General features: G+C 31.9%; 1 protein-coding gene across 2 annotated transcripts in view; it reads right to left on the reverse strand.

Annotated features, from left to right (window-relative positions):
- Window positions 1-24,192, reverse strand: part of BRINP3 (BMP/retinoic acid inducible neural specific 3) — a 404,576-nt gene that overhangs the window by 368,910 nt on the left and 11,474 nt on the right. For both annotated transcript variants that reach the window (XM_010366528.2, XM_010366529.2), the window contains exon 2: window positions 11,400-11,685. In XM_010366528.2, coding sequence (XP_010364830.1) covers window positions 11,400-11,635 — 236 coding nt within the window. In that variant the 5' untranslated portion in view covers window positions 11,636-11,685. The remainder of the gene's footprint in view (window positions 1-11,399; window positions 11,686-24,192) is intronic.

Raw genomic sequence — 24,192 nt, forward strand, 5'->3', positions numbered from 1 at the left:
CCCTAGGTTAAAGTATCTCCTCTACTGGCAAACAAAATGGACACCCTGGCAAACTGGGGTGTTCAAAGTTGAAACAGAACCAGGCAGCCATACCTGCATGAGGGAGCAGTGGGTCACAGAGTCTTCATTCCCAGAAAGATGTTGTAAAAGTATCACAGGACCTCCCTTTCTGCAATCAAGCCAAACCAATGTCTGCTGTGCTTGCCAAAATAAACTGAGAGGTGAACCACACTCACCACCAGCAGTTTGAAAGGTCTGACAGAGACTTCTAGTTTGGGGCTTGGAAGCCAATCAATCAGAACTTACCTACCCTGGCCGATCAAGGCTCAGCTTGTATCAACCAATCAGGACTCAGCTGCAATGACCAACCTGAATTAAGCAAGTTTCAGTCTTTCTGTACACAGACCTGATTGGGAACCTCGGCAGGAACTTTCCTGTAAAACATGAACAGTCGGCTAGGCTGTGGCTCCCGCGTCTAATCCCAGAACTTTGGTAGGCGGAGGCAGGCAGATCACCTGAGATCGAGAGTTTGAGACCAGCATGACCAACATGGAGAAAACCTGTCTCTACTAAAAATACAAAATTAGCCGGGGTAGGGGGGGGGGGGTGGCCCATGCCTGTAATCCCAACTACTCGGGAGGCTGAGGCAGGAGAATCGTTTGAACCCAGGAAGTGGAGGAGGTTGCAATGAGCGGACGTGGCGCCATTGCACTCAGCGTGGGCAACAAGAACAAAACTCCACCCCCCAAAAAACAAAACAAAATAAAAGAAAACCCATAAACAATCTCTTTCTTCTCTGGAATGAATTTTAGTGGGGTATGTTTTATTTAAATCTAATTTTCTTCTTTTGTGTACAAAGGCTGTTTCCCAAGTTTACAAACTATTCACTGGCATAGTCTCTTCCCTCAAATTTCAGAGAACTTTTCTTCATACTAAAAATCAGTTATTAGCTTTTACATTTAAAATAAAATGGCTTACTAATATATTTCCTAGGTTTGTTTATGTAAAAAGAGTAAGCTTTTTTTATATTTATTTATTTAATTATTATTATTATTATTATTATTTTTTTTTTTTTTTTTTTTTTTTTTTTGAGGCAGAGTCTTGCTCTGTCTCCAGGCTGGAGTGCAGTGACACTATCTTGGCTCGCGGAAACCTCTGTCTCCCGAGTTCAAGTCATTCTCCTGCCTCAGCCTCCGGAGTACCTGAGATTACAAGCGCGCACCACTATGCTCAGCTGATTTTTCTATTTTTAGCAGAGACGGGGTTTCACCATATTTACCAGAGTGTTCTCAAACTCCTGACCTCGTGATCCGCCCACCTTGCCCTCCCAAAGTGCTGGGATTACAGGCGTGAGCCACTGCACCCTGCCAAAAATAGTAAGCTTTTTATATTGCCTTTGTTTACTGGGAAATGTGGAGAAATAAATGAATGGAATATTAAATAAGATATGTACGTCCTTTGTGTAACTTTTTTCAACTAACGTTTTTTAACATTTTTATATTATCACATATCACGTCAGTAAGAGAAGCAAGTTCATGAATAAATATTACTAATTAATTCGTGTAAGACTGTTTTAGAGACGTAATTTTATCGGATAATTATTATATCCTAAAGCACATTATGGAATTATAATTCCTATTGAAAATTATGGGAAAGTTAAAAAAGTTACTTTGGGGAAATTAAAAAACAGGCAGGGAAATTTTTAAAAAACCGAAAAACTTGCTACTTCTATGAAGATTGATCTAATTATGGATATTGGATAAATTAATATCTATTATAAACCATAAATAGTACACATTTCAGCTTTAATTTTAAAAGTACAATTGGAAAATTAGGGTCTAATCTTTTACTTGTATTCACAGATGCTTATTAAAATGAAAGATAATATTTTAACTTAATCTTAGGACTAATTTATTTAAACTTGATTAAAAAATATTGTCATTACCATTGCTATTTTATTTTCATATAAAAGCAGAAAAGACATAAAGAATGTAATTTTAGAATCTTTTGTAACTTAGAAACATCATAATTCAAATCACTTTTTTCTCATTAAATTTCATTTAAGTACACACATGCATACATACACACACACTCAAGAAAAATGTGAAGAAACCCTTCTAAGTGTTAAAACCCAGTTTTTTTCTTCTAATTTTCAAATTCACATTTTTGGAATGGTGCTCGTTAAAAAAATAAATATTAACCATTCAAAAGCTCCGAAAGAGTGAAAACAAAAGAGAACAAGTCTAATAATTCTGGCAGTTTCACTTGGAGGAAGACCACAGAGATAATGAAAATGAAGAATTAGAGTGCTTGGCGAAATGGGATTAGATAGAGAAAAATAATCAAATAAAGTGTTTTTTTAAATGCCAAAACATCATAATTGTTGTTTCCTATTCTGTAAATAATTGTGTTAACTAGCAATCTTGTTTATTTTGTCATTATAATAGTAACAAACATGAATACACTATTAAACTAAAAATTATTACTTATAAATTGTTTTAATTATTACAAAAGCACAGCTTCTTAATTTATAGTAACAAGATAATGCACAATTCTCATTAAGAACTGATTCTTCTGACAGTGGATTATAGTTTCTAAACTCTTTATATTTCTATATTACTTCTGACTGAAGTTTTCCCAATGGTCACTGTATATTTCAGTTGTGAGTTATAATTAAGTAACAAAAATTAAAATGTATTATATGGTTTAATCTCAAAATTAGAGATATAGCAATATCATTGAACACATGTATTCAAATGATTTTAGTTATTAATGTATTTTGATTATTAGTTAAAATCACTACCTAGAATACTCCTCTTAATTTATCATTGCACCAAGTGTGTTAACAGTGTAGTGATTTATAGTAAACCAACCAATTAGGATAAAAAGCTTCCTTCTTACTATAGCTTCTTCAATATAACATACAAGAAATAGGAAAAAATTAGATTGGTGGGGGAAAGATAAAAATTACACAATTTATGTTCCAATATACACAAAGAAAAATATAAGAGGTATAAGAGATTCTTATATATTATTTATAAAGAAGTATTTGTAAGTGATTTTTGCAGATAAATGCAGATATAAGAATTAACCACCGTAAATTTTTGTTTTAATCCTTTAAATCTATTTGTTCTGATGTTTCCTTTTTGCTTTTGATAGCCAAAAAAACAGAACTTTATAGCTCAAAGGATCTGTAGAGATCTAGTGCTGCCTTACTTTTACAAATGAGGAGACTGAGGTTTGAGAAATTAAGTTACAAACCTGAGTGAATACAGTTGTGTTTCGTCAAAGACAGAAAAGAATACAGGCCTCCTTGCTTATAGTCAAGAGGAAATATTTTCATTGGGATACGCATTGGTCTCTAAATCTAGCATATCCAAATGCAAAGCCAGTGCCTTTGATGGTTGAGCAACTGGCTTGCTCTAGGAAATTAAAGACAGAAAGATAGAAATAAAAAAATAAAATGTATAAAATTAAATAAATAAAACAGAAAGAGAAAAAGTTCTGTCTTCCACATATTCATAACTTAAATTGGAAGGTGATTTTAGTGCAATATCATACATGAAAGAGAAATTCATGGTTATGAGGGGCGAACAAAAGTTCAGCATGCTTTCGTTTTTATTTCTGAATCTGTAAGATGGAAATTATTACAGCTATTTATAGGATTAAATAAGATAACATGAAAGCACCAATTACGTAATGAAAATTCAATATTTAATTTCAATCTCTTTTCCTTTTCTAGTATGGACTAGATGGGTAGGTGGGTGGATAGATAGATAGATAGATAGATAGATAGATAGATAGATAGATAGATTGATAGATAGATATAGTCCAGACTATTGCCCTATATATAAATAGTGTAAAATAGTGTGTGTATATAGATATATACTGTAATGTTTTAACCAACATTTTTGAATATCTTGTATATGTATTTGTGAATAACTTATTATATACTAGAAATAGGATGTATTAGTTTCTTTTTAATTTCTTAAATAAGAAGTAATTCCAATCCCTTGCCCTTTTCCAGACTACAAAAGGGGAAGAGATTGGAATTAAATATTGTTTGATATATATGTACACACATACCTTTTGCACTATGTATATAAAATATAGATATGAAAGTATACACACACGTTTTGCAGTCCCTCTTTCTCCCTATAGCTCTCTCTGTATATATATATACACAACATATAGCTATGATCCCCAAACACTTCTGACTTATGTTATAGTCTGTCTTTCACATACGAAGATGTTTAATTATAATTATTTAAAAAATTAATGCTAAGGCTAAAAGGAGAAATTATGTTTCATTATTTTAACTCTATTTTTAACTTTTTCCTAAATAACCCTGGTAAATCATAATTTCATTGTTAGTTACTTGCAAATGACTTTTCAAATAAATTACAGCTCATCTGAATGTTTTTAATAACAGCTAATATTTTGCCTGATCATAAAATGTACACATACTCATCACAAAAAAGTGTGAGGGAAAACCTATAAAACTTTACACAAGAGATAACTCAAATATTTAGGTGCAATACTTGTAGTCTTTTTAGTGTACATTTGTATATATTTAAAAAGTAAGACCATCCTAAAATAATTACAGCCCTATTTTACGTTTTTAAATTTTTATGTGTTTTGTTTTACTTAAATTTGAAGGAATATGAAAGAATTTCCTATTGTATTGAATATCTTTTGAAAATAAAACAATATTTAGTACCATTAAAACTCAATTTTCAGTTTTCTGAGGAAACAGTTAAATTTATTTCTTTAAATTTGTATTCTTAATATCTAGTTTTAAATTTGCATTCTTAAGATTTTTGAGAATTCTGAAAACAAGGATATATTTAATTTATTATGTTAATATTTTTCTTTGTGGGTTAGAATAAAGTCAAATTGAGTATACATTCCATGACCATATTTAAGATGCATATTACATATTTAATGCACAAAATTCTGTATATCAGTACAATTGTATTGAATTATATATTTAAATAATCTTTTTTCTTATCACCCCTACACTTGGGGAGTGTGTTGTGTGTGTGTGTGGTCTATTTCATCCATAAAATTTAAAATAGCAGATTAAAGTTTCTTTTGACAATTATGTGTGTGTGTGTGTGTGTGTTTTTTTTTTTTTTTTTTTTAGTTTCTCCCAGAAGATCTATGTATAACTTACTATTCATTATATAGTGTTATATGGCATTTAAGAAAATTGATGATCTTTTTACTTTTTATGTTGGGTCTAATTTTGTCTTAGTTAGCTTTGCTAAAAGTAGCATATTCAAAGAAATGTTTCAGTCTGATTATGATAATTATTTTTAGAGCTGGAAATGTTTACACTTATTACATTTGCTATATTTTTGTTTTTTTCTGGTTACCTGGTTTCAAGTTTGATAATTCTATCATTTTCATTTATTTTTAAACTTTTGTTATGTCTCTCTTTATATGTAGCAGGAAATTTTCAAAATACACATAATGCTTTTTACATCTGCAAGTTGTTATTGTTAAGGTTGGCAATAATATTTGAAACTTAATTTTTCTGGTTAGAAATGGAAATATTAATAAATTTGAATTTCAGCTCTGTTTAATTTTTCTAAGGTTTTACTCAAATTCAGATCTCTAAGTATTTATTTACATCATAGGAGTTTATAACCCTAGGTCACTTAAACTTAATAGTTATCTTTATTGTTAAATACTGCCTGTTCCAAGAATCATATTTTAACATTTCCTTGAAATTTTGAAACAATATTTACTATTTTTCACCAAACTCTGTGTGATAATTTTTAGTGTGAATTTCATTTCTGTTGCTACATTTTATTTTATTTGCATTATTATCACATCCTCCAAACTCCTTTTTATTTTCACCCTATCTTTTTCTTACCATATATTCCTCTGTTTTTAGAGATACCACAATTTCCTACAATCTATTGAAGAGACTAAGCATTCATGTGTGCTTCTGTGTGTATGTGTATATCAGGGAGAAGGATCATGAAGAGGTAATCTCTTCTATTAAATCTTTAAGATATTTATTTCTTTCGTTTGACTATTTTACAAAGTTTGTTACCTTCTCCCTTCAGTAAAAGCATGGTCTCCCTACTATGATACTCAAACTGTCACATACTACCAAAGGTGCTATTGTATTATAGCGTGTGTGTGTGTGTGTGTGCGTGTATTATATATAGTATATTACTGTATTATTTTATTTGTCATGTGGAATAGACAGGGCTCTATCAATATGTAGATTTTGCTGAAACAGCATGTATTGATCAGTGTCTCCAATTCTTTCTTCGTTTTGCAGGAGAGTGCACTGATGTATAGTGGTTTGGGCTTGATTATCAGTGTATAGCTGAGGCGGAATTTACCCTGACATTCATTTCTCTGACAATCTTAACAAGAAAGTCCAGGGGAAACAACATTAACTACATTAAAGGCTATTCCTCTCCCTGTTCCCAATTTACTTCTGAAAGTCCTTGTTCTTTGTCAAAGATATATAATCATTAATACTAGTACTCATGTATTCCCTTCTAGAGTTGCCAAATTTAGCAAATAAAAATACATGGCAAACAAATAAATTGAAATTTAAATAGACAAAAATATTTTCTGTTTCTTTGTTTTTTGGTTTAATTGTGTCTCAAATATTACATGGGGCATCCTTATTTCATATCCTCCTACTACATCATTCTTGCCATGTACTAACTCCAAACATAGTGAGTGAGAGAGATCATTTGACTGTGGCTACATCTCAAGGTAGGATCCTGTCATAGAGAGGGAGGTGCAAAGTTCCTATTAGGATCTAACTCTGGGCTTCGGAGTAGTTAGCTGATGGTAACGACACAGCTCCCTTCTGTATTTAGGGTAAGTGCCACCTTTGTTGAGGCATTTGGGCTTGCTCATCTGAAGTATTAAAATATATTTTGCTAGTCTTATAACTTATAAGAAGCTTATAACTATTTAAATCCCTCTCATATTCTGGCAGAAAGTTACATATTCATCATAATTTTCTGTGTTGTTATGAGTTTTCATTTTCCTTCCTGATAATTAATATAGTATTTTAATAGGAAGTTTGAAGTGATCTGTATCCGGATTGCTACTTTAAAGACATTTTAAACCAGAATCCTTATAGTTTTTATTATAGAGAATTGTATATTCTTAAAAACAACTCTTTATCAATAAATACTTGTCCAATTCTTATTCCTGATGAAAAATACTTGTATTTGAATTCTTAATAACTTGTATTTAAATGGATTCTTATGTATTCCAAAATTATGAAGCTTTTTTCTCTGTTTTCTTCTGGAAACTTAATATTTTTGCCTTTCCTATTGAGATCCTTTTTCCATATAAAATAGATCTATAAATATGTTATGAAGAGAGGATTAAATTTCTGCTTTTTTCATATAGATACCCATATAAAGAAATATTTATTCAAAAGTTCACTCTTTCCCACACAAGATTTCATTATAATCCTGTCACATATGAAGTGACCACATAGTGGCTGAACTTTTTTTAGACTATCTTGTCTTTCATTAGTCATTTTTTAAATATAATTTTTTTCAAGAACACGACTAAAAACACTAAAAAGGCACAACATTCATCTCAATTGTCTCCTGTTATCAAATTTGTAGCATTATTTGAGTGCTCTGAAGAAGCACACAAAGTTGTGATAATATGACATGTCTGTATAATATTTTGAAAAATTATAAGAAAATCAATATCATTTTCCCATAGTTCACTTACACATGTGGTTAACCAAAGAATGGTAGAAGTTAGGGAAAGAAAAAAAAATATTTTTGTTTTGAATCATCATATCTGAAGATTTACATATGTGAAATGTTTATTTTATGGTAATGAAAATTGCCAGCCTGTGACCTTAGAACTCATATCAGTGGTTCAAGATAACTGCATCTAAGTTTGAGCCACTAAAAATGAGTCTCTTGTCTAGATATCCCCTAATGTATTAAAAGAATAAAGATTGCCATGTCCTGGAGAAAATTATACATATCCTGACAGGCTTACAGCCTGAGGGCTAGTGTTTCTAGAATACAACTGCAAACACAATGTTCCAGCTTACTAAGGGGCCAAGTGTCCCTCTATTCCATGCAGCAGAGTAGACAAAATTTCTCCAGGCATAGCTCACTTTCTGAAACTAAAAACACTTTTAGAAATGCCTTTATTTTTTTTAATGAGGCAATTTTTTCAAAATGCCTTATTATTTTATTCAGGAACCAATCTGAGGATATTGGGAAAAATAGTTCGAAATCTAACTTACAATATTTGTCCAAATAACAAGTTGTGTGTTACCATTCTCATTCTAAATCTTCCAACTCAGTGACCAACCCACAAATTAATCATCTTTTAAGTCTTAATGAAGTTTCAGATACAAATTCTGTAAATAACTTTAAATATACACAAGTTTAAAAACATAAATGTAAGTTACATTATAGTTGACAAAAACACACCTTTTCAAACATGATGACAATTTTTAAAAATCTTAGCCTTAGCTATGATTTTAATAATTTTTGATTACTGTGCCCTTGCTGTTCTATATTTGGAGTGAAAATAAAAATATGTTGCTGGAGAAGAGGAAGAAATGAAGAAACACATGTGAAAATAGATTTGACCTAATTACTTTAACAAGTTTGATATGCTTTACATTCGTAACTAGTGCCTTTCAGAAACAAAGTCAATGCAATATTCCCCAAGAATGTGTTGATGATAGTAATAATAAGCACTAGTATCATTGGGCTGATCACTTTAGGAAATTACAATCTTTAAAATGACAAATCAAGTATTTAAATACGGAAAACACTAATTTTCCATCTATGTGTTTTAAGTATTCACAAATTCTATATTTTATGGCAAACATTAATGAAAGATGAACCCTCTAAAAATTGTTTTTGAAGAAAACTATTAAAGACAAAAACTCACTTTACTAAAACTAAAGGAACTCTAATGAATAAATTATATTGTTCTTTTTATAGCACCTATCAATAACTGTAGCATCATTTGCAATGTTTAAACGGTTTTATAAGACGTTATAACCTAGCTCCATTGTTTATAAATGGATTTAATATCTTTACATGTTTATTCAAGCCACAAAGGTAAAGACATAGGAAGGATAAGTAGCACGGAGCTAATGAAGGTCTCCAGGAAGTGAGTTGCATAAAAACCAAACAATGTATAAGCCTTGCAAACAAACCTCAAAGCACTTTTGTTCATTACCTTTAACATCTGTTATCCAAATAATGCCTCTTTCATTCAACCCAGCACCTCCAAAAACATGTCAAGCTGGCCGCGCGCGGTGGCTCACTACTGTAATCCCAGCACTTTGGGAGGCCGCGGCGGGCAGATCATTTGAAGTCAGAAGTTCAAGACCAGCCTCGCCAACATAGTGAAATTCCGTCTCTACTAACAATACAAAAATTAACTGGGCGCGGTGGCGGGTGCCTGTTAATCTAAGCTACTTGGGAACCTGAGGCAGGAGAATCGCTTAAACCCAGGAGACGGAGGTTGCAGTGTGCCAAGATCATGTCACTGCACTCCAGCCTGGGTGACAGAATGAGACTCCGTCCCAAAACAAAAACAAAAACATGTCAAGCCATGTTTGCAGCTCACAGCTGATTGACGGATAAGCTAAACCACAACAATCACACGTAAGACAGCACCTTAGACCTCCAGATACAGATGCCAATAAATCATGGAGACATGTGCTGGCATCAGTTTGTCTGGCAGAGTGTTAAAAATCTTCTTGCAGAGTGCTAAAATCTAACACATCCTTACAATTCTAAATTCAGGTAGCTTCACACAATCTGTGAAGAAAAACTGGCTAAATCAATAAACACGTATAAAAATAAATGAACCCAGAATCACAAAATGTTGACAATTTCTGCTGCATTTCAGAAAGAAAATCTGTAGTATTCTTGTTTTTCCTGTTTGTTTGTTTTTTTTATTTATTTATTTATTTATTTATTTATTTTTTTTTTTTGAGACGGAGTCTCGCTGTGTCACCCAGGCTGGAGTGCAGTGGTGCATCTCAGCTCACTGCAAGCTCCTCCTCCCAGGTTCAAGCGATTCTCTTGCCTCGCCTCCCGAGTAGCTAGGACTACAGGCGCATGCCACCACGCCCAGCTAATTTTTGTATTGTTAATAGAGACGGGGTTTCACCATGTTGAAAGATGGTCTGCATCTCTTGACCTGGTGATCCACCCACCTCCGCCTCCCAAAGTGCTGGGATTACAAGCGTGAGCCACCACGCCCGGCCTCATCATTTCATTTATTTAAAAAATATAGTAAATCTTTTCATTAGGCTTATGACAGTTTTACGGTTGCATGGAATACGATACTTTTTTTTTTATTTTTGAAAAGGCAAAACAATAATTGTATGATGCTTCATGGAACTTGTTCAGGACACTCAGTCTCTTCTGTAAATATACATTGCTGATAGGATTTATAAATTTCTCATAATGCTGTATAAATGACCACAGACAAACAAGCAGAGTGCCCTCTGGTGCACATACAGAACAAAATGAAATATTTATATAGGAGTATCTACATAGATACAGACACACAAAAATGCACAACAAATGTGCTTCTTCATAAATGTTAAACCAATAACTAGGAATTGTAAAAGTCTATCACCAATAAACACATTGAAGTAATAACTTCACATAAAATGTTCTTCATGGCATAGATCAATATAGATCAATCCATCAGGCAACCACTTGTACACTCTTCTACTTAATGTATTCACGGGACATCAGGTGAGCAGGCAACCTTTGCTGGATTTACTATATTACTCTTTTTGTGTAACTTATTTAGATTTTAAGCATAGAACTTTGATAAATGTTAAAGATCATATATCTTAATCCCATCCATTTCTTTGATCTTTGTTATCATGTCTTATTTATCTGCTACTTGTTTTTATTCCATTGCTGTTTCCTTTAGCTTCTGAACATACAATTACCTTTCAGGTAAAAAAGGATGAGGTGACTCAACTTCTCAGTGACTAGTAGAAGATACCATTTCCATTTAGGCTGAAAAAGGTAACATAGCATTGTATAAGGTAGAAAGGAAAAGCAATTTTTAAAATTTCACTTCAAAATTTTGCCTATTTAAAATAAGAAACTCAGCTTCCAAGTACATTGCCATTTACTTTAAGGCAGTGTAACATGCTTAACTTTGGGAGTGATAGACAAGTGGTCACCATTATCTATTTTTATCATAATATATTACATCTATAAGAAATACTTCTGAATAACAAGAAAACATTACTATGGTGCATGGTAAATAGCAATCCTTCTGATAATAACTCTTTCCCATCTGAAACTTTCCCTTTGAGAAACTTATTTATACACAACCTTCAAGGATGATAATTCTGTAATTGCTTTCCCTTTGCTTCATACCTGTATATCTTGTATCTTGTGCTAAATCCCTGCCGGCTTCTGTCCACAAAATCTGTGTATTCCTGTGAGCGATGGAAAGGTCCCTTATCAGAGAGGAGCCAGTCGAAGGGGCTTGTGGCATGCTGATCCGAAACAGCAGCAACCGCTAAAACCCAGCAATGAAGACTCAGTGCTATCCACTCCCATAGAGCCATCAGAGAGAACAATTCAGCACCAGCTCTGCTTCGCCATATCATGCTTCCACTGGGGATTTAGAGCCTTCATTCTCTTAGCTTTCCCTCAACACCTAGACAAAATACACAGGCAATTAGTTAACCCCTAGAAGATTCCTTTCTTTCAATTAAGGTGTTGAGGTGGCCAATTTTTAAATTTTAAGCTAATATCATTGTTTTAAATTAACATTAGCAAAAGAGAATAAAATACAAACCAAAATGATTTTTTTTCAGAGCTGTATATCTTTTATAATTTGTGCCTTTTTTATATTAATGGAAAATAAGATACTGAGTCATAACAGACTTTGGCATAACAATTTCATTCAGTGGATCATTAAAGCCTATTGAGCAAAAATCAGAAGTTGAATGTTTTATAAAGTTGGACAGATACAAATAAATAATTAATATGTTCAAGTGTTTCATAAATTTTGTTATAAATTTTAATACTAGATTTAATTTTATTGTATCTTTATTTTAGATAAATGCTTTAAAATGAAGCAAAGATATTCATGTCATTACTTCCCTAATCTAGATAAACATGGAGTAAAACTGTGGATGTAAGAATACACATATATTTAAAATATATGTATGTATATGTGTGTGTATATGTGTATACTTATTATAGATATATAGATACAGATATAGAGACAGACACAGAGTGAGACAGAGAGATGATAGAAAGACAGATTGATAGATGAATACATGTGTGTGAAGGAGAGTGGATGGGAGGAGTAGTGTCTTTTCCCAGTTTTTTTTTTTTTTTTTTTCATTTTTCTGTTAGGAAAAAACTGCATATCTGATTACTTAAACAGAATCCAATTACATTAGTTCTAGGGTCTTTAAAGATTTAAATGTGCATATGTATTATTCATAAGAAGTCATACCTCCAAAATTATATGCACATAAATTAAACGAATGCACATAAATTAAGCTAAAGCAGATTATTCATAGACTTTGAAACTGCATACGTTGTAGTATAACCATTCAAAAAAAAGTAATAAGATGTATAATCCCAGTATAGTACAGTGTAAGAAACTTTATACAAAGCTGCTGATGTAATGTCTATATGCTGCACCAGAAAATTCTAAAAATATTTGAATTCAATTTTTCTTTCTATCCTCATCAACTTTTCATACAGTATTATTCATAGCACATAGAACTACAGAGTACAAAGATTCTGACTAATGAGAAAGGTTTACTTGTGTGAGTTCTTACTCAGCAAAATGTCTTCAGAAAAAAAAAAATTAAGATTTAGAGTATTAAGTAAGATATACCAGTAATACTAGTTACCATATTTCTCTGGTATTTGAATAAGAACACTGGTGGTTTTAATTTGCTTTCCTAGCTATACCCCATTATTTATAATTTAATCCTAAACTACTTCTATAGTAGTAGAAGCAGCTCTGAAGTAGCTCAAAACAGTGATACAATGAGTGAACTCTTACATATCACAAAATTAAAAGGACATTACTCGCATACTACATGAGTTGCCTCAATCATAAGAGATGCTCACTAAGGGGATTAAAGAGTACCCTCTTTTGTAAACAACATAGGAAGCCTTACAGGTGAAGATATTGTAAAAATGATTTTCTATAAGAAGGAATATTATAATAGAATAATTTTAGAATAGGAGCTTGGAGATTCTAGACTATTTTCTGTTATCTGTATAAACGTACCATTGTCAAATGATTCAACTCCTAACTTTCAAATCTGCTGAAAAAAATAATTTTACATATGTTTTGGCTTATGAGAACTATGTCATTTATTTTAAAATAATTATAGCTTACTTACATTTATAAACACAATTATTCTTATGTATAGTAGTATAGTATAATAATCCTTCTATGACTAAAAAACATTGCTCATCTTTGTTAAACACATCTTTGTTATTTTTATTTTGCTTATCATATACATTCAGACTGGCAAAATGTAATCATTATTTTTAGAAGATATAATTTCTTAATTTCAATGAGGAATTTTTCATTTCATAAAGACAGAATAAATTATTCAAACATACTACTTAATTCCATATTACATATATCATCTGAAAGGGTATACTTCTTAATTGAATAGAACTTCAGTCACACCATCCAAATGAAGTTTTCTTATTACCAAATGTAGATGTGAACAAGAATATTATTGAAAATATTCAAACAATACTTATTTCATCCTAATAAACAACTTAGAAAATAGTTCTTTGAAAATGAGGTCAGATTTTCTCCAAACCCAATAACCAATATAGCAAATTAGACTATATAACATCAAAAGACAATATTCACAGTGGTTAAAAAAATAGACTCTGGAACCAAACTGCTAGTGTTAAAATTCTAACCCTGACCGGGCACAGTAGCTCACGCCTGTAATCCCAGCACTTTGGGAGGCCGAGGTGGGCGGATCACCTGAAGTTGGGAGTTCAAGACCAGCCTGGCCAACAAGGTGAAACCCCATCTCTATTAAAAATACACAAAAATTAGCCAGACATAGCGATACACGTCTGTAATCCTAGCTGTTCCAGAGGCTGAGCCATGAGAATCGCTTGAACCTGGGAAGCAGGGGTTGCAGTGAGCTTAGATGATGCCACTGCACTCCATCCTGGGTGACAGAGAGAGACTCTGTCTCAAAAAAATACAAACACAAAAGCAAAACAAAAACACCCCTTCTATAACTCTGTAGACGTTTGACTTTAGGCAAGTTACTTAACTTCTTTTGTGCGTCAGATTCATAAACTAGTATAGAGGTCACCTCATCAGTCTGTTATAAAAATAGAGTGAGTTAATATTTGTAAAACCCCTAGAATAGTGCCTACCATATGGTAAGGGCATGTGGTAAAGTTTTAAGTTATATTTTATACTGGTATGAAGTCATGCCATTATATACCTTAAAATTAAACCAAACATTTTGTACTCACACATATGATTTTTGTAATACACAAAGTGTTATAACCTGTTCACTCTGATGGTAGTTTCTTTTGCTGTGCAAAAGCTCTTTAGTTTAATTAGATCCCATTTGTCAATTTTGGCTTTTGCTGCCATTGCTTTTGGTGTTTTAGACATGAAGTCCTTGCCCATGCCTATGTCCTGAATGGTACTACCTAGATTTTCTTCTAGGGTTTTTATGGTATTAGGTCTAACATTTAAGTCTCTAATCCATCTTGAATTAATCTTCGTATAAGGGGTAAGGAAAGGATCTAGTTTCAGCTTTCTACTTATGGCTAGCCAATTTTCCCAGCACCATTTATTAAATAGGGAATCCTTTCCCCATTTCTTGTTTCTCTCAGGTTTGTCAAAGATCAGATGGCTGTAGATGTGTGGTATTATTTCTGAGGACTCTGTTCTGTTCCATTGGTCTATAGCTCTGTTTTGGTACCAGTACCATGCTGTTTTGGTTACTGTAGCCTTGTAGTATAGTTTGAAGTCAGGTAGCGTGACGCCTCCAGCTTTACTGGCCATCAGAGAAATGCAAATCAAAACCACAATGAGATACCATCTCACACCAGTTAGAATGGCAATCATTAAGAAGTCAGGAAACAACAGGTGTTGGAGAGGATGTGGAGAAATAGGAACACTTTTACACTGTTGGTGGGATTGTAAACTAGTTCAACCATTATGGAAAACAGTATGGCAATTCCTCAAGGATCTAGAACTAGATGTACCATATGACCCAGCCATCCCACTACTGGGTATATACCCAAAGGATTATAAATTAGTCTACTACAAAGACACATGTACACGTATGTTTATTGCGGCACTATTCACAATAGCAAAGACTTGGAATCAACCCAAATGTCCATCTGTGACAGACTGGATTAAGAAAATGTGGCACATATACACCATGGAATACTATGCAGCCATAAAAAAGGATGAGTTTGCGTCCTTTGTAGGGACATGGATGCAGCTGGAAACCATCATTCTTAGCAAACTATCACAAGAAGAGAAAGTAGGATACAATTGACCTAGATGGCATTTGAGGTCCTGTTTTGCAATTCCATAATTTTTCAATGGGTGAATTACCCAGAACCACATTCTTATCACTATCTTTATCAAATGTGTTGAGCTTGTTCCATAGTCTTCATATCCCTCATTTAAAAAAATAACTATATTGTGTATATTTAAGGTGTATATCATGATGTAGTATGGTTAATATAGTGGAACAATTTAATATATCCATCATTTCACACTGTTATGCATCTTAACATATGGGAAGATAGAAAAGTTTTCTTAAATTTTGTGCAGGGAACTACCTAAAAATATTACCAGGTAATTACGAGGTAATTACCACATAATTTGAGGGTTTTAATTATTTCTGCTTTTTTACTTCTGATTTGGGGAACATGTTGCCCACTTCTGAACAGAAATAATTTTTTCTGAAAGTTTGTTAACACATAGGAATGTCAATCCTACCCCAGATTAAGTTAATTTTGGTGATATCTTAAAATCATTATATTTGTGAGAACTTTATGAAGAGATTTTATAATGAACAAATTCAGATATCCCAGTGAAGTTATACTGAAATAGTGTTTAATAACTTTTTTCACGAGTTACATGACAGGGAGAAAAGTCATAATAGAACACCTAAGGCAAGGATGTAACCTTCTAGCCATCTTTGGGGCAAGTGGTCATTAAACTCAATGTTCACCATCAGAAGAGCTTCATTACCTGGTTTGTCACAACAGTAGATCATTGTATATTTAATTCATCATTTCATGAGTACTAATTTATAAATTATTAATGAATGACCTTAATTGGTTGCTTTATTTGGGTAGGTTTACAACCATATTAATCCATGTGTCAGAGATGGTTTAGCAAATAGAGTTTGTTTGTAACGATGTAGTGTTAGGATATTAGGGGTGACAACTGAGGTGAACAGCTAAACTTAGATATACTGCCAAGAAAGAGAAATCACAAGTTCCAATGAAAGATGGTAGAAATTATTAAACTACTAATGAATTTATCACTTTTTCTATAGTGTGGTGAAAATGCAAAATAGTTCAGAATTTGATATTCGTAACCAAGAGGATAAGTGGCCAACTAAGGAGATGAGAACATCAATTCTCAATATTTTCTGGACAATGGGAGAGTGATTTTATATAAAAGAGAGAAATAAAAGAGAATGAAGAACAAAAAAAAAAAAAAAAAACATTAAAAACAATACAAAATTTAAAACATGACTTTATGTTTAAAACATGGTATTTAATTAAGAAGTGGTATTTATGGATTTCTTTCATTAAAAATAAGTCATAAATATTAAAATATCTCTTTGAAAAACAGATACTTAGTATAGGTCCTACTCTTAAATTCCTTCTCACAAAAGAAAATTTACTGTGAAGATCACCTCATGATACAAGTCTATTTGCAAATCCTCAATGGCCTTGATAATCTGTGCAGAAATAAAATACACCAAAAGTATGTTACATATATACTAATGTATACTAATGCATATAATATATAATAAATGCATAAATAATATGTGTGTAATATATATTCTATATATGATTATTCTTTCTCACTAGCTGTCAATAGTCTTATTCCAAGGTGGCAGTACCTTACTTTTATCTAAAATACTGATATATATTTGAAATTCATAAATATTGAAGTTCATAAATATGGAATTTCCAGTTCTACTGGAAATTCATAATTATTTCCAATATAACTGAATTTTCAGTGAATTTCCAGTAGAATTGAAACTATGAAGATATAAACAAAATATTAGGAATCACTGAATTAAACTTAATATCCTTAAAATTGGTGGGTCATGTCACAGCGGCGCGTCTTTTAAACCTCTGTATCTTATTATCCACAACCTAATTAGATGTCCCGTGCTAATTATTACTATTCGTTAAATGATTAACTTTGCAAACTGTATCATTTCTTTTTTTTGCATTTGCATTTGGACTGATTTTTGCTGCTTATATATCCAAACTATTCTCTCAGGAACCAAAACCTGCTGAAGAATTTGAATATAAAAAGTCATTTCAGAAAGTCATTTTATCAAACATATTTACTTTAATTTTGGGTAATGTAGAAGCCATGGAAAATTGGAAGACTGATACAGTACATTCTTACATGTGCGTCAGGCTGAGTCACCAGGTTGTTTTTGTTTGTTTGTTTGTTTTTGTTTTTTACCATATTCTCACTCTCAGTCTCTTTTTCTCTTTCCCTCTCTCTCTCCCTCTCATAAATTTTTAAGTATTGGACAAAGGTATAAATAAAATTGGCTAATCTGCCCAATGTCTACAACCATTCTCTAAATTTATTCTCTTGAGCAAATACTACACTGTTCTATAAAATAGTTCCTTAACATTAATGGTTACTAATACTGAAGCTTGTAAATGTAAAACTATGAATCTTCAAAATACAATATACAATACTCAAAATAACTATTTAAAAAGTCACTTTCTTTCAAATACTATGACATATATTATTCTATTGAATCTATTAAACTATAAATGTTAGTCATTTGATTATTATAAAATAAAATATTTATATGTATTACCCCCAGAATCTGTTTATAATATATAGCATTATTATATAATCATATATAACTGTAATAATTATTTTTCAATTATACATTTAAGTAAATACTAGCTATGAAATCAGTGACTACTAAATACATAATTGTGTAAGTAAATAAATGGTAGATGAGTTAAAAATATTTTAACATAAATCTTCAATAGTGTTTCCACAATATTTTATTCATTCTTTCAATTCCACTCTGGTAGAAGCAATGACGTAGAAACTCAGAATTAAAAAATAAATTTTACTGATCAATTGCAATGTGCAAAGTATCATGATAAATTCTGAGACAGAGTTGGGCTTTAAGTCTTAATAAAGATAGTGCTTCTATCCCCTGGAACTTACCGGTTTAGGAAGGCCGTAAGGAAGGCAGGGCATATTGCCTATGGTCATTTCTATTAGAAAACAATAACTCTGTCAAGGAAAACTAAACATTCTCCAAACGTTTTCTGGTTTTCTTATCTCACTAAATCATACTTCCATCTACTCAAATTTTTAAGCCTAAACATGACCTTCACCTACCTTCTCACTCACATATCCAATCAGTCCTCAAGTTCTGTGCATTCTTCCCCCTAAATACAAGATTTACCACTTTTTTCCACCCCCATTTTACTTGACCAGCTCATGGTATGCACTCAACAATACCAACTTTGCCTCTAAACTGTATTACAGCAATAGATTCATGACTAGTTTTCCCACCATCCATGTGGCTCTATCCAATCTGTTCTTTTTGCTGCAGTCAGAGTGACCTTACTAAAATGTTAAATCTGAACATGTAAATCCTTTACCCCCACTTAAGTAATGACTTTTGTTTCAGGATATCAGATCTCTTTAAAATAACTTCTAAAATTATCTTCCCTTGCTTAACTCTCTGTCCATATCTTTCTTATGTATATGTGCCAGGACAGTTATTAACCAAATATCAACTTCATTTTTCAGCCATGATCATATACCTCATCTTCACTCCATTTTCTCTCCAAGATCTGTTTATGGAGGTTCCTCTGGCTGAACCACTATTTTGACTAGGATCTCTTCATCTGCCTAACATTGACCTTAAAACCTCAGACTAGATTACCATTTCATTCACAAAGCTTTTTATGACCCTTCAAAGTTGGTTGGTCATTTTTTTGTACTCCCATTACTTTCCCTATGATGGTACATTTACATGACATATTTGTTTGCTAGTTTGCCCTACTTCTCTGCATATCTCCTTTCCTTCAATTAAATTAATTTGGAGAGAAAAAATAATTGTTCCTGTCTTAATGACAACAAAACAGTCACCAAAGTTTCTGAAATAAACCTGCATATGTAAGTATTGGTAGAGTGAATGAATAAATGTTGATGAAACAAGTACTAAATTAGGGTGCACCTGGTGTGATATGACTGGCAAGACCATGTCATAAAAAGAAAATTTATTCTTCATAGAAATAGAATCTACAAAAGATCTGTATCTGAATCTGCATCTGAGCTGAGCGTCAGGATGAAAATAGCTTTGGCAGTTGAAGAAAGGGAGCAAACGGAGTTGTGAGGTAATGATTTTTAAGCCCAGATTGTTTGTTGACAAGTTCAAAGAGTATCAAAGCAAAATATTTTTTAATTTTAATTTTAATTTAATTTATTTTTATTTATTTATTTATTTTTTTTGAGACAGAGTTTCACTCTTGTTGCACAGGCTGGAGTGCAGTGGCGCAATCTCAGTCACTGCAAGCTCCTCCTCCCAGTTCAAGCGATTCTCCTGCCTCAGCCTCCCAAGTCACTGGGATTATATGCATGCACCACCATACCCAGCTAATTTTGTATCTTTAGTAGAGATAGGGTTTCACCATGTTGGTCAGGCTGGTCTCAAACTCCTGATTTCAGGTGATCCACCCACCTCGGCCTCCCAAAGTGCTGGGATTACAGGTATGAGACACCATACCTGGCCCAAAGCAAAATATTCTTAATGTTAAAAAATGTTAAGGACAAAAATATAAAGTATTATTATTAATTATTAGATTGGGGACATAACAATAAGAGATTATCATATTATGCACAACTGGAAAACTAAGGACTTTTTCACTTATGTTCTATAATTCAATTTGTACAGACAGAGACTGTATATGAAAGTCAAACCTAGATCCTAATCAACAAACAGCCAAACCAAAATCCCCCTCTAATCGAGGAGCACAATGAGAATTTAAAGAATAATAGTAAAGAAACAGGAATTGAAGAGCCTGTTCCTCTCCATTTGGAAAATCATATACAAGGATAATTTTGATTGAGGTCTCCCTGACTACCTGGGGGGGAAATAAAGAAAATGATGATAAAACGAAATGCTATTTTAATTTTCTTCACAACAAAATTAACACCTTTTTAATCCTTTTGATATACCAAGCATTTTACGAAATTTTCTTATTTCATTTCTCAGCAGCACAGTGTAATATATATTAAGATCCCATTTGTACTCTTGAAGTCAAAGTGAATACCGTAGTTTTCCTGTTGTATTCTACTGTAACCTAATAATAACCAATTTTTGAGGTCACCTTTGTATAAAATAAAAATTCAAATGAAAGAATATGATTATCTCAAGCTATTGTAAGCAAGCAGGTGTTCTAAGTAACTACATATTATGAGTTTTCACTGAGTGTCTGCTTTGTATAGTTTAATATTTTCAATTAAAGTGATAGTTTAAATCTACTAAATGTGATTTAATTAAATATATTTAAAAACATGTACTATAAACTCAAAAATTAGAAAACTTTCTTTTCAGATTACATGTGATATTTATTGGGTTGAAAAGTATAATCATGGTTAAACTGGATTAATTTACCTATCTACTCCTCAGAAAAATTGTAAGATTAATCCAATAGGCTTTGATTATTCAATCCTATTATAAATTGCTTTATAGTACTACTAAAAATAAGACAATTCAACACTGACAAAGTTGGTGTCTAACAATGGGAGACTTAATAAAATTTCAGTGAAATGAGATGACAATATTTTGCTAAAATGCAATCATACAATTTTAATTAATATCATGTTTTTCATGTTCTCATACAATAGATAACGAAAAGGATATAAGGGTCGTTTCTAACACGTATTATTTTAAGGGATAATAGTGTGAAAATTCAGAACTACAACTGAAAAAAAAAAGAAAAATTATAACATCGTTTGCCAAGAAATATCCTGAGTACAAAAATAAAGCTTTAAAGACATTGCTCTTTTAGAACATCAATCAATACTCAAGTATTAAATTTGATGAACATATTCAAACAAATAAATAAGGTAATACGTTATCGTTCTACATGTGTAAAGATATGCATTTTCATTTTCGAAAGTTCACAGATTCTATATATTCTATAGTCAGATTAGTAAAAGAATGAGAGCTTCATTATTCAATAAGTTGCATCATTACATTTTGGTAATGATGTATAACTTCACACTTTAGTGAAATACTGATTATAATCTATAATTTTATATTTTAAATGACTTCAAATTGTTCTTTCTTAATCTATACATTTTTATTTAAAGGTAATGAATTTTTAGATAGCCTAACAAACTAAAATTTGCTACCGTACTTCCTAAAGATGTAAAATAATTCATCAAGATATGAAATCTTGCTTTATACAATGTAGGCCATTCTCCCTATAAATAGGTAGGATTTTGCTATTCTATTTCTATACTCCAATAAGAATATAGAGAAATAATTTCTTTATGTTTGTTTTCTGTTGAAAGAAACAATAACATGTAAAAATGGGAATAAAATAATTCTGAAATTTAACAAGAAAAATTATCACTGGATATTTCTAGGAATTATAACAACAACTACATCTTTCAAAAAGTAAAGACATTTAAAAAAAAAAGAAAACTAAAAATTAATGATAATCCTCAAAGTAAAATGGTATTTAATTCCAAGCATCAGAGCAAACTGCATTTATTCAATGAACGGCTACAAAAATGGCGGAAATGGATGTTTATTTGAAATAGAAATCCCTTTTGAATTTCAAAGACAAATGTCTTGGTATATTAATAACTATCTTAAATTTTTTTAACAAAGTAGGTCATAAATTATGAAAGTAAGTAGAGACTGGATAGATTTTCATTAATGAATCTTGTAAAATTTTATTATATACTATTGCTACCCTTTCTAACACTTTTGTTCGTATGACCAGATTATGAGAGATTTGCTGGCAGTTATTATGTTTTTGTGATCCCTGGGGCCCCTAATATGTAACACACTGTCTTAGGCATAGTAACTTTTTGGAACAGGCTCTGAATTGAACTCCTGCTTATTTTTTTAACTTTATAAAAAATAAATATTCTGGGGCTGCTTTATTATATATGCTTACACTAGCAGGGGATTATTATATTAATGTGTTATCAATGCATTATTATTGCACATTTTTATTTTTCTATTCTTTTTTATTTATTTCTCAAAAGAACAGAGCTTCCTTGTCTTCAATCATATTATACCAGTTAATACCGACCTTAGAAATGAGTTCTTCTAGTCATATAACTCTGCTAAACCTCTGTTCCAGAAGATCATTCTTCTTGTTTATTTTAGCTGGTCAGGCAATATAGTGCCTATGAATTACAACTTTAAGCGTTTTCCAAATTAATGAGGGTTAGTATTCCTCTGAGAAGTATATACTGCTAAGGAAACCAATCTCCTGCTTGATCCCGTCAATACAGTCTTGTCCTACCAATAAAGAAGAAGTTAAATGCTAATACCTAATGGTAGAACTGATTAGAAAAATGAAGAGAAGGTGAGTTCCATTCCTTAAGTTGGCCCAGCACGTAGGGGAAGTTATTCTTAAGAGCCCCAAATACCAGAATCACTTAGGTTACCTGGTAAACATAAAATATCATGGTGTTTCAATGTAGATAATCATATAATAAAATATCATTGTAAGATTCAGATTGTACTCCGTTTTAATTCATAAAAAAATTAGTCAGGCACTAAGGAATGAAGTTCAAATGAAAGATGTTGAGAAAGTATATTAGATTGGAAAATCTAATTTTAATATAAAATATAGGGAACTCTTTGACAAAGACTCTTTCCTGGACCTAACTCTACTCAGGCTCCTGTTTACTCAGTTCTCAGGCCCTGACTTCTGAGCTTCTGTATTCATCTCTATGTTGTCCAATTTTAACAAGAATCCTGCTAAATCAGTTTTATTAGAATCTTCACCTTTAATATATGATCCACTTAGATATCTGATTGGGTTCCTCATTCTCCACTATCCTGAAGGTGATATCTGACCACGCTCACCTGTCTTTAGCGAGAATCCTGTTAGAACAGTTTAGCCAGAACCCCCTCTTACCTTTGATATTTTCTCTTAGTAATTTTCCATCCACTGATCCCCATCCTTCTCCTTGGCTATAAATCCTACTTTTTCTTGTTGTGTTCAGAGTTGAGTGAAATAGCTCTCTTCCACTTACCAAACCCCATTAAAGTAGCCCACCTTGAATAAAGTCAATCCTACAAGTCTTTAACAAGTATTATGAATAATTTTTTCTTAACAGCTTCAGAAAATGTATAAGAATTAATATATTTTTCTACCAAAACAGTAAAACAGAAGACAATTTAAAATAAAGATTAAAAGGATATGTAGAAATGAAGTAGAAATGTTGGATACAGATATCAAGATTTAATTGTTGTTGTGACTGGCAACATGATTTTTCCTTTCCTGGCAGAATCTAAGAATAGAAAGTGTTCCACTTGCAAGGACAATAAAATGTTTTTTATTATTAAAAAAATTTTGTCACATAAGTATCAATTTAAAGAAAATGTGAAGAATATTGCCCCTGCACTTTTGGATAGTATCCTCAATTTCAGTTTTACAAAGTTTTTTTTTTTTTTTTTTCTTTTTTTTTTTTTTCCGTAACAACAATCTCAAATAAAAACTAAAACTACAAAAATGGTTCAGCAAAGATATTCATACTGCTCTACATAAAGGCTTACTAATAAAATCTAAGAAGAAGACTCAATACTGAGACAAAGAAATCTTGGAGTTTGGTAACCAAATGGACATCTCTTGATCTGTAATTGCTCCCAGGCTTACCCTGGAGTTAACCAGGCATACAAGG

The sequence above is a fragment of the Rhinopithecus roxellana genome, chromosome 8, assembly GCF_007565055.1.
Source record: "Rhinopithecus roxellana isolate Shanxi Qingling chromosome 8, ASM756505v1, whole genome shotgun sequence".
Classification (NCBI taxonomy): domain Eukaryota; kingdom Metazoa; phylum Chordata; class Mammalia; order Primates; family Cercopithecidae; genus Rhinopithecus; species Rhinopithecus roxellana.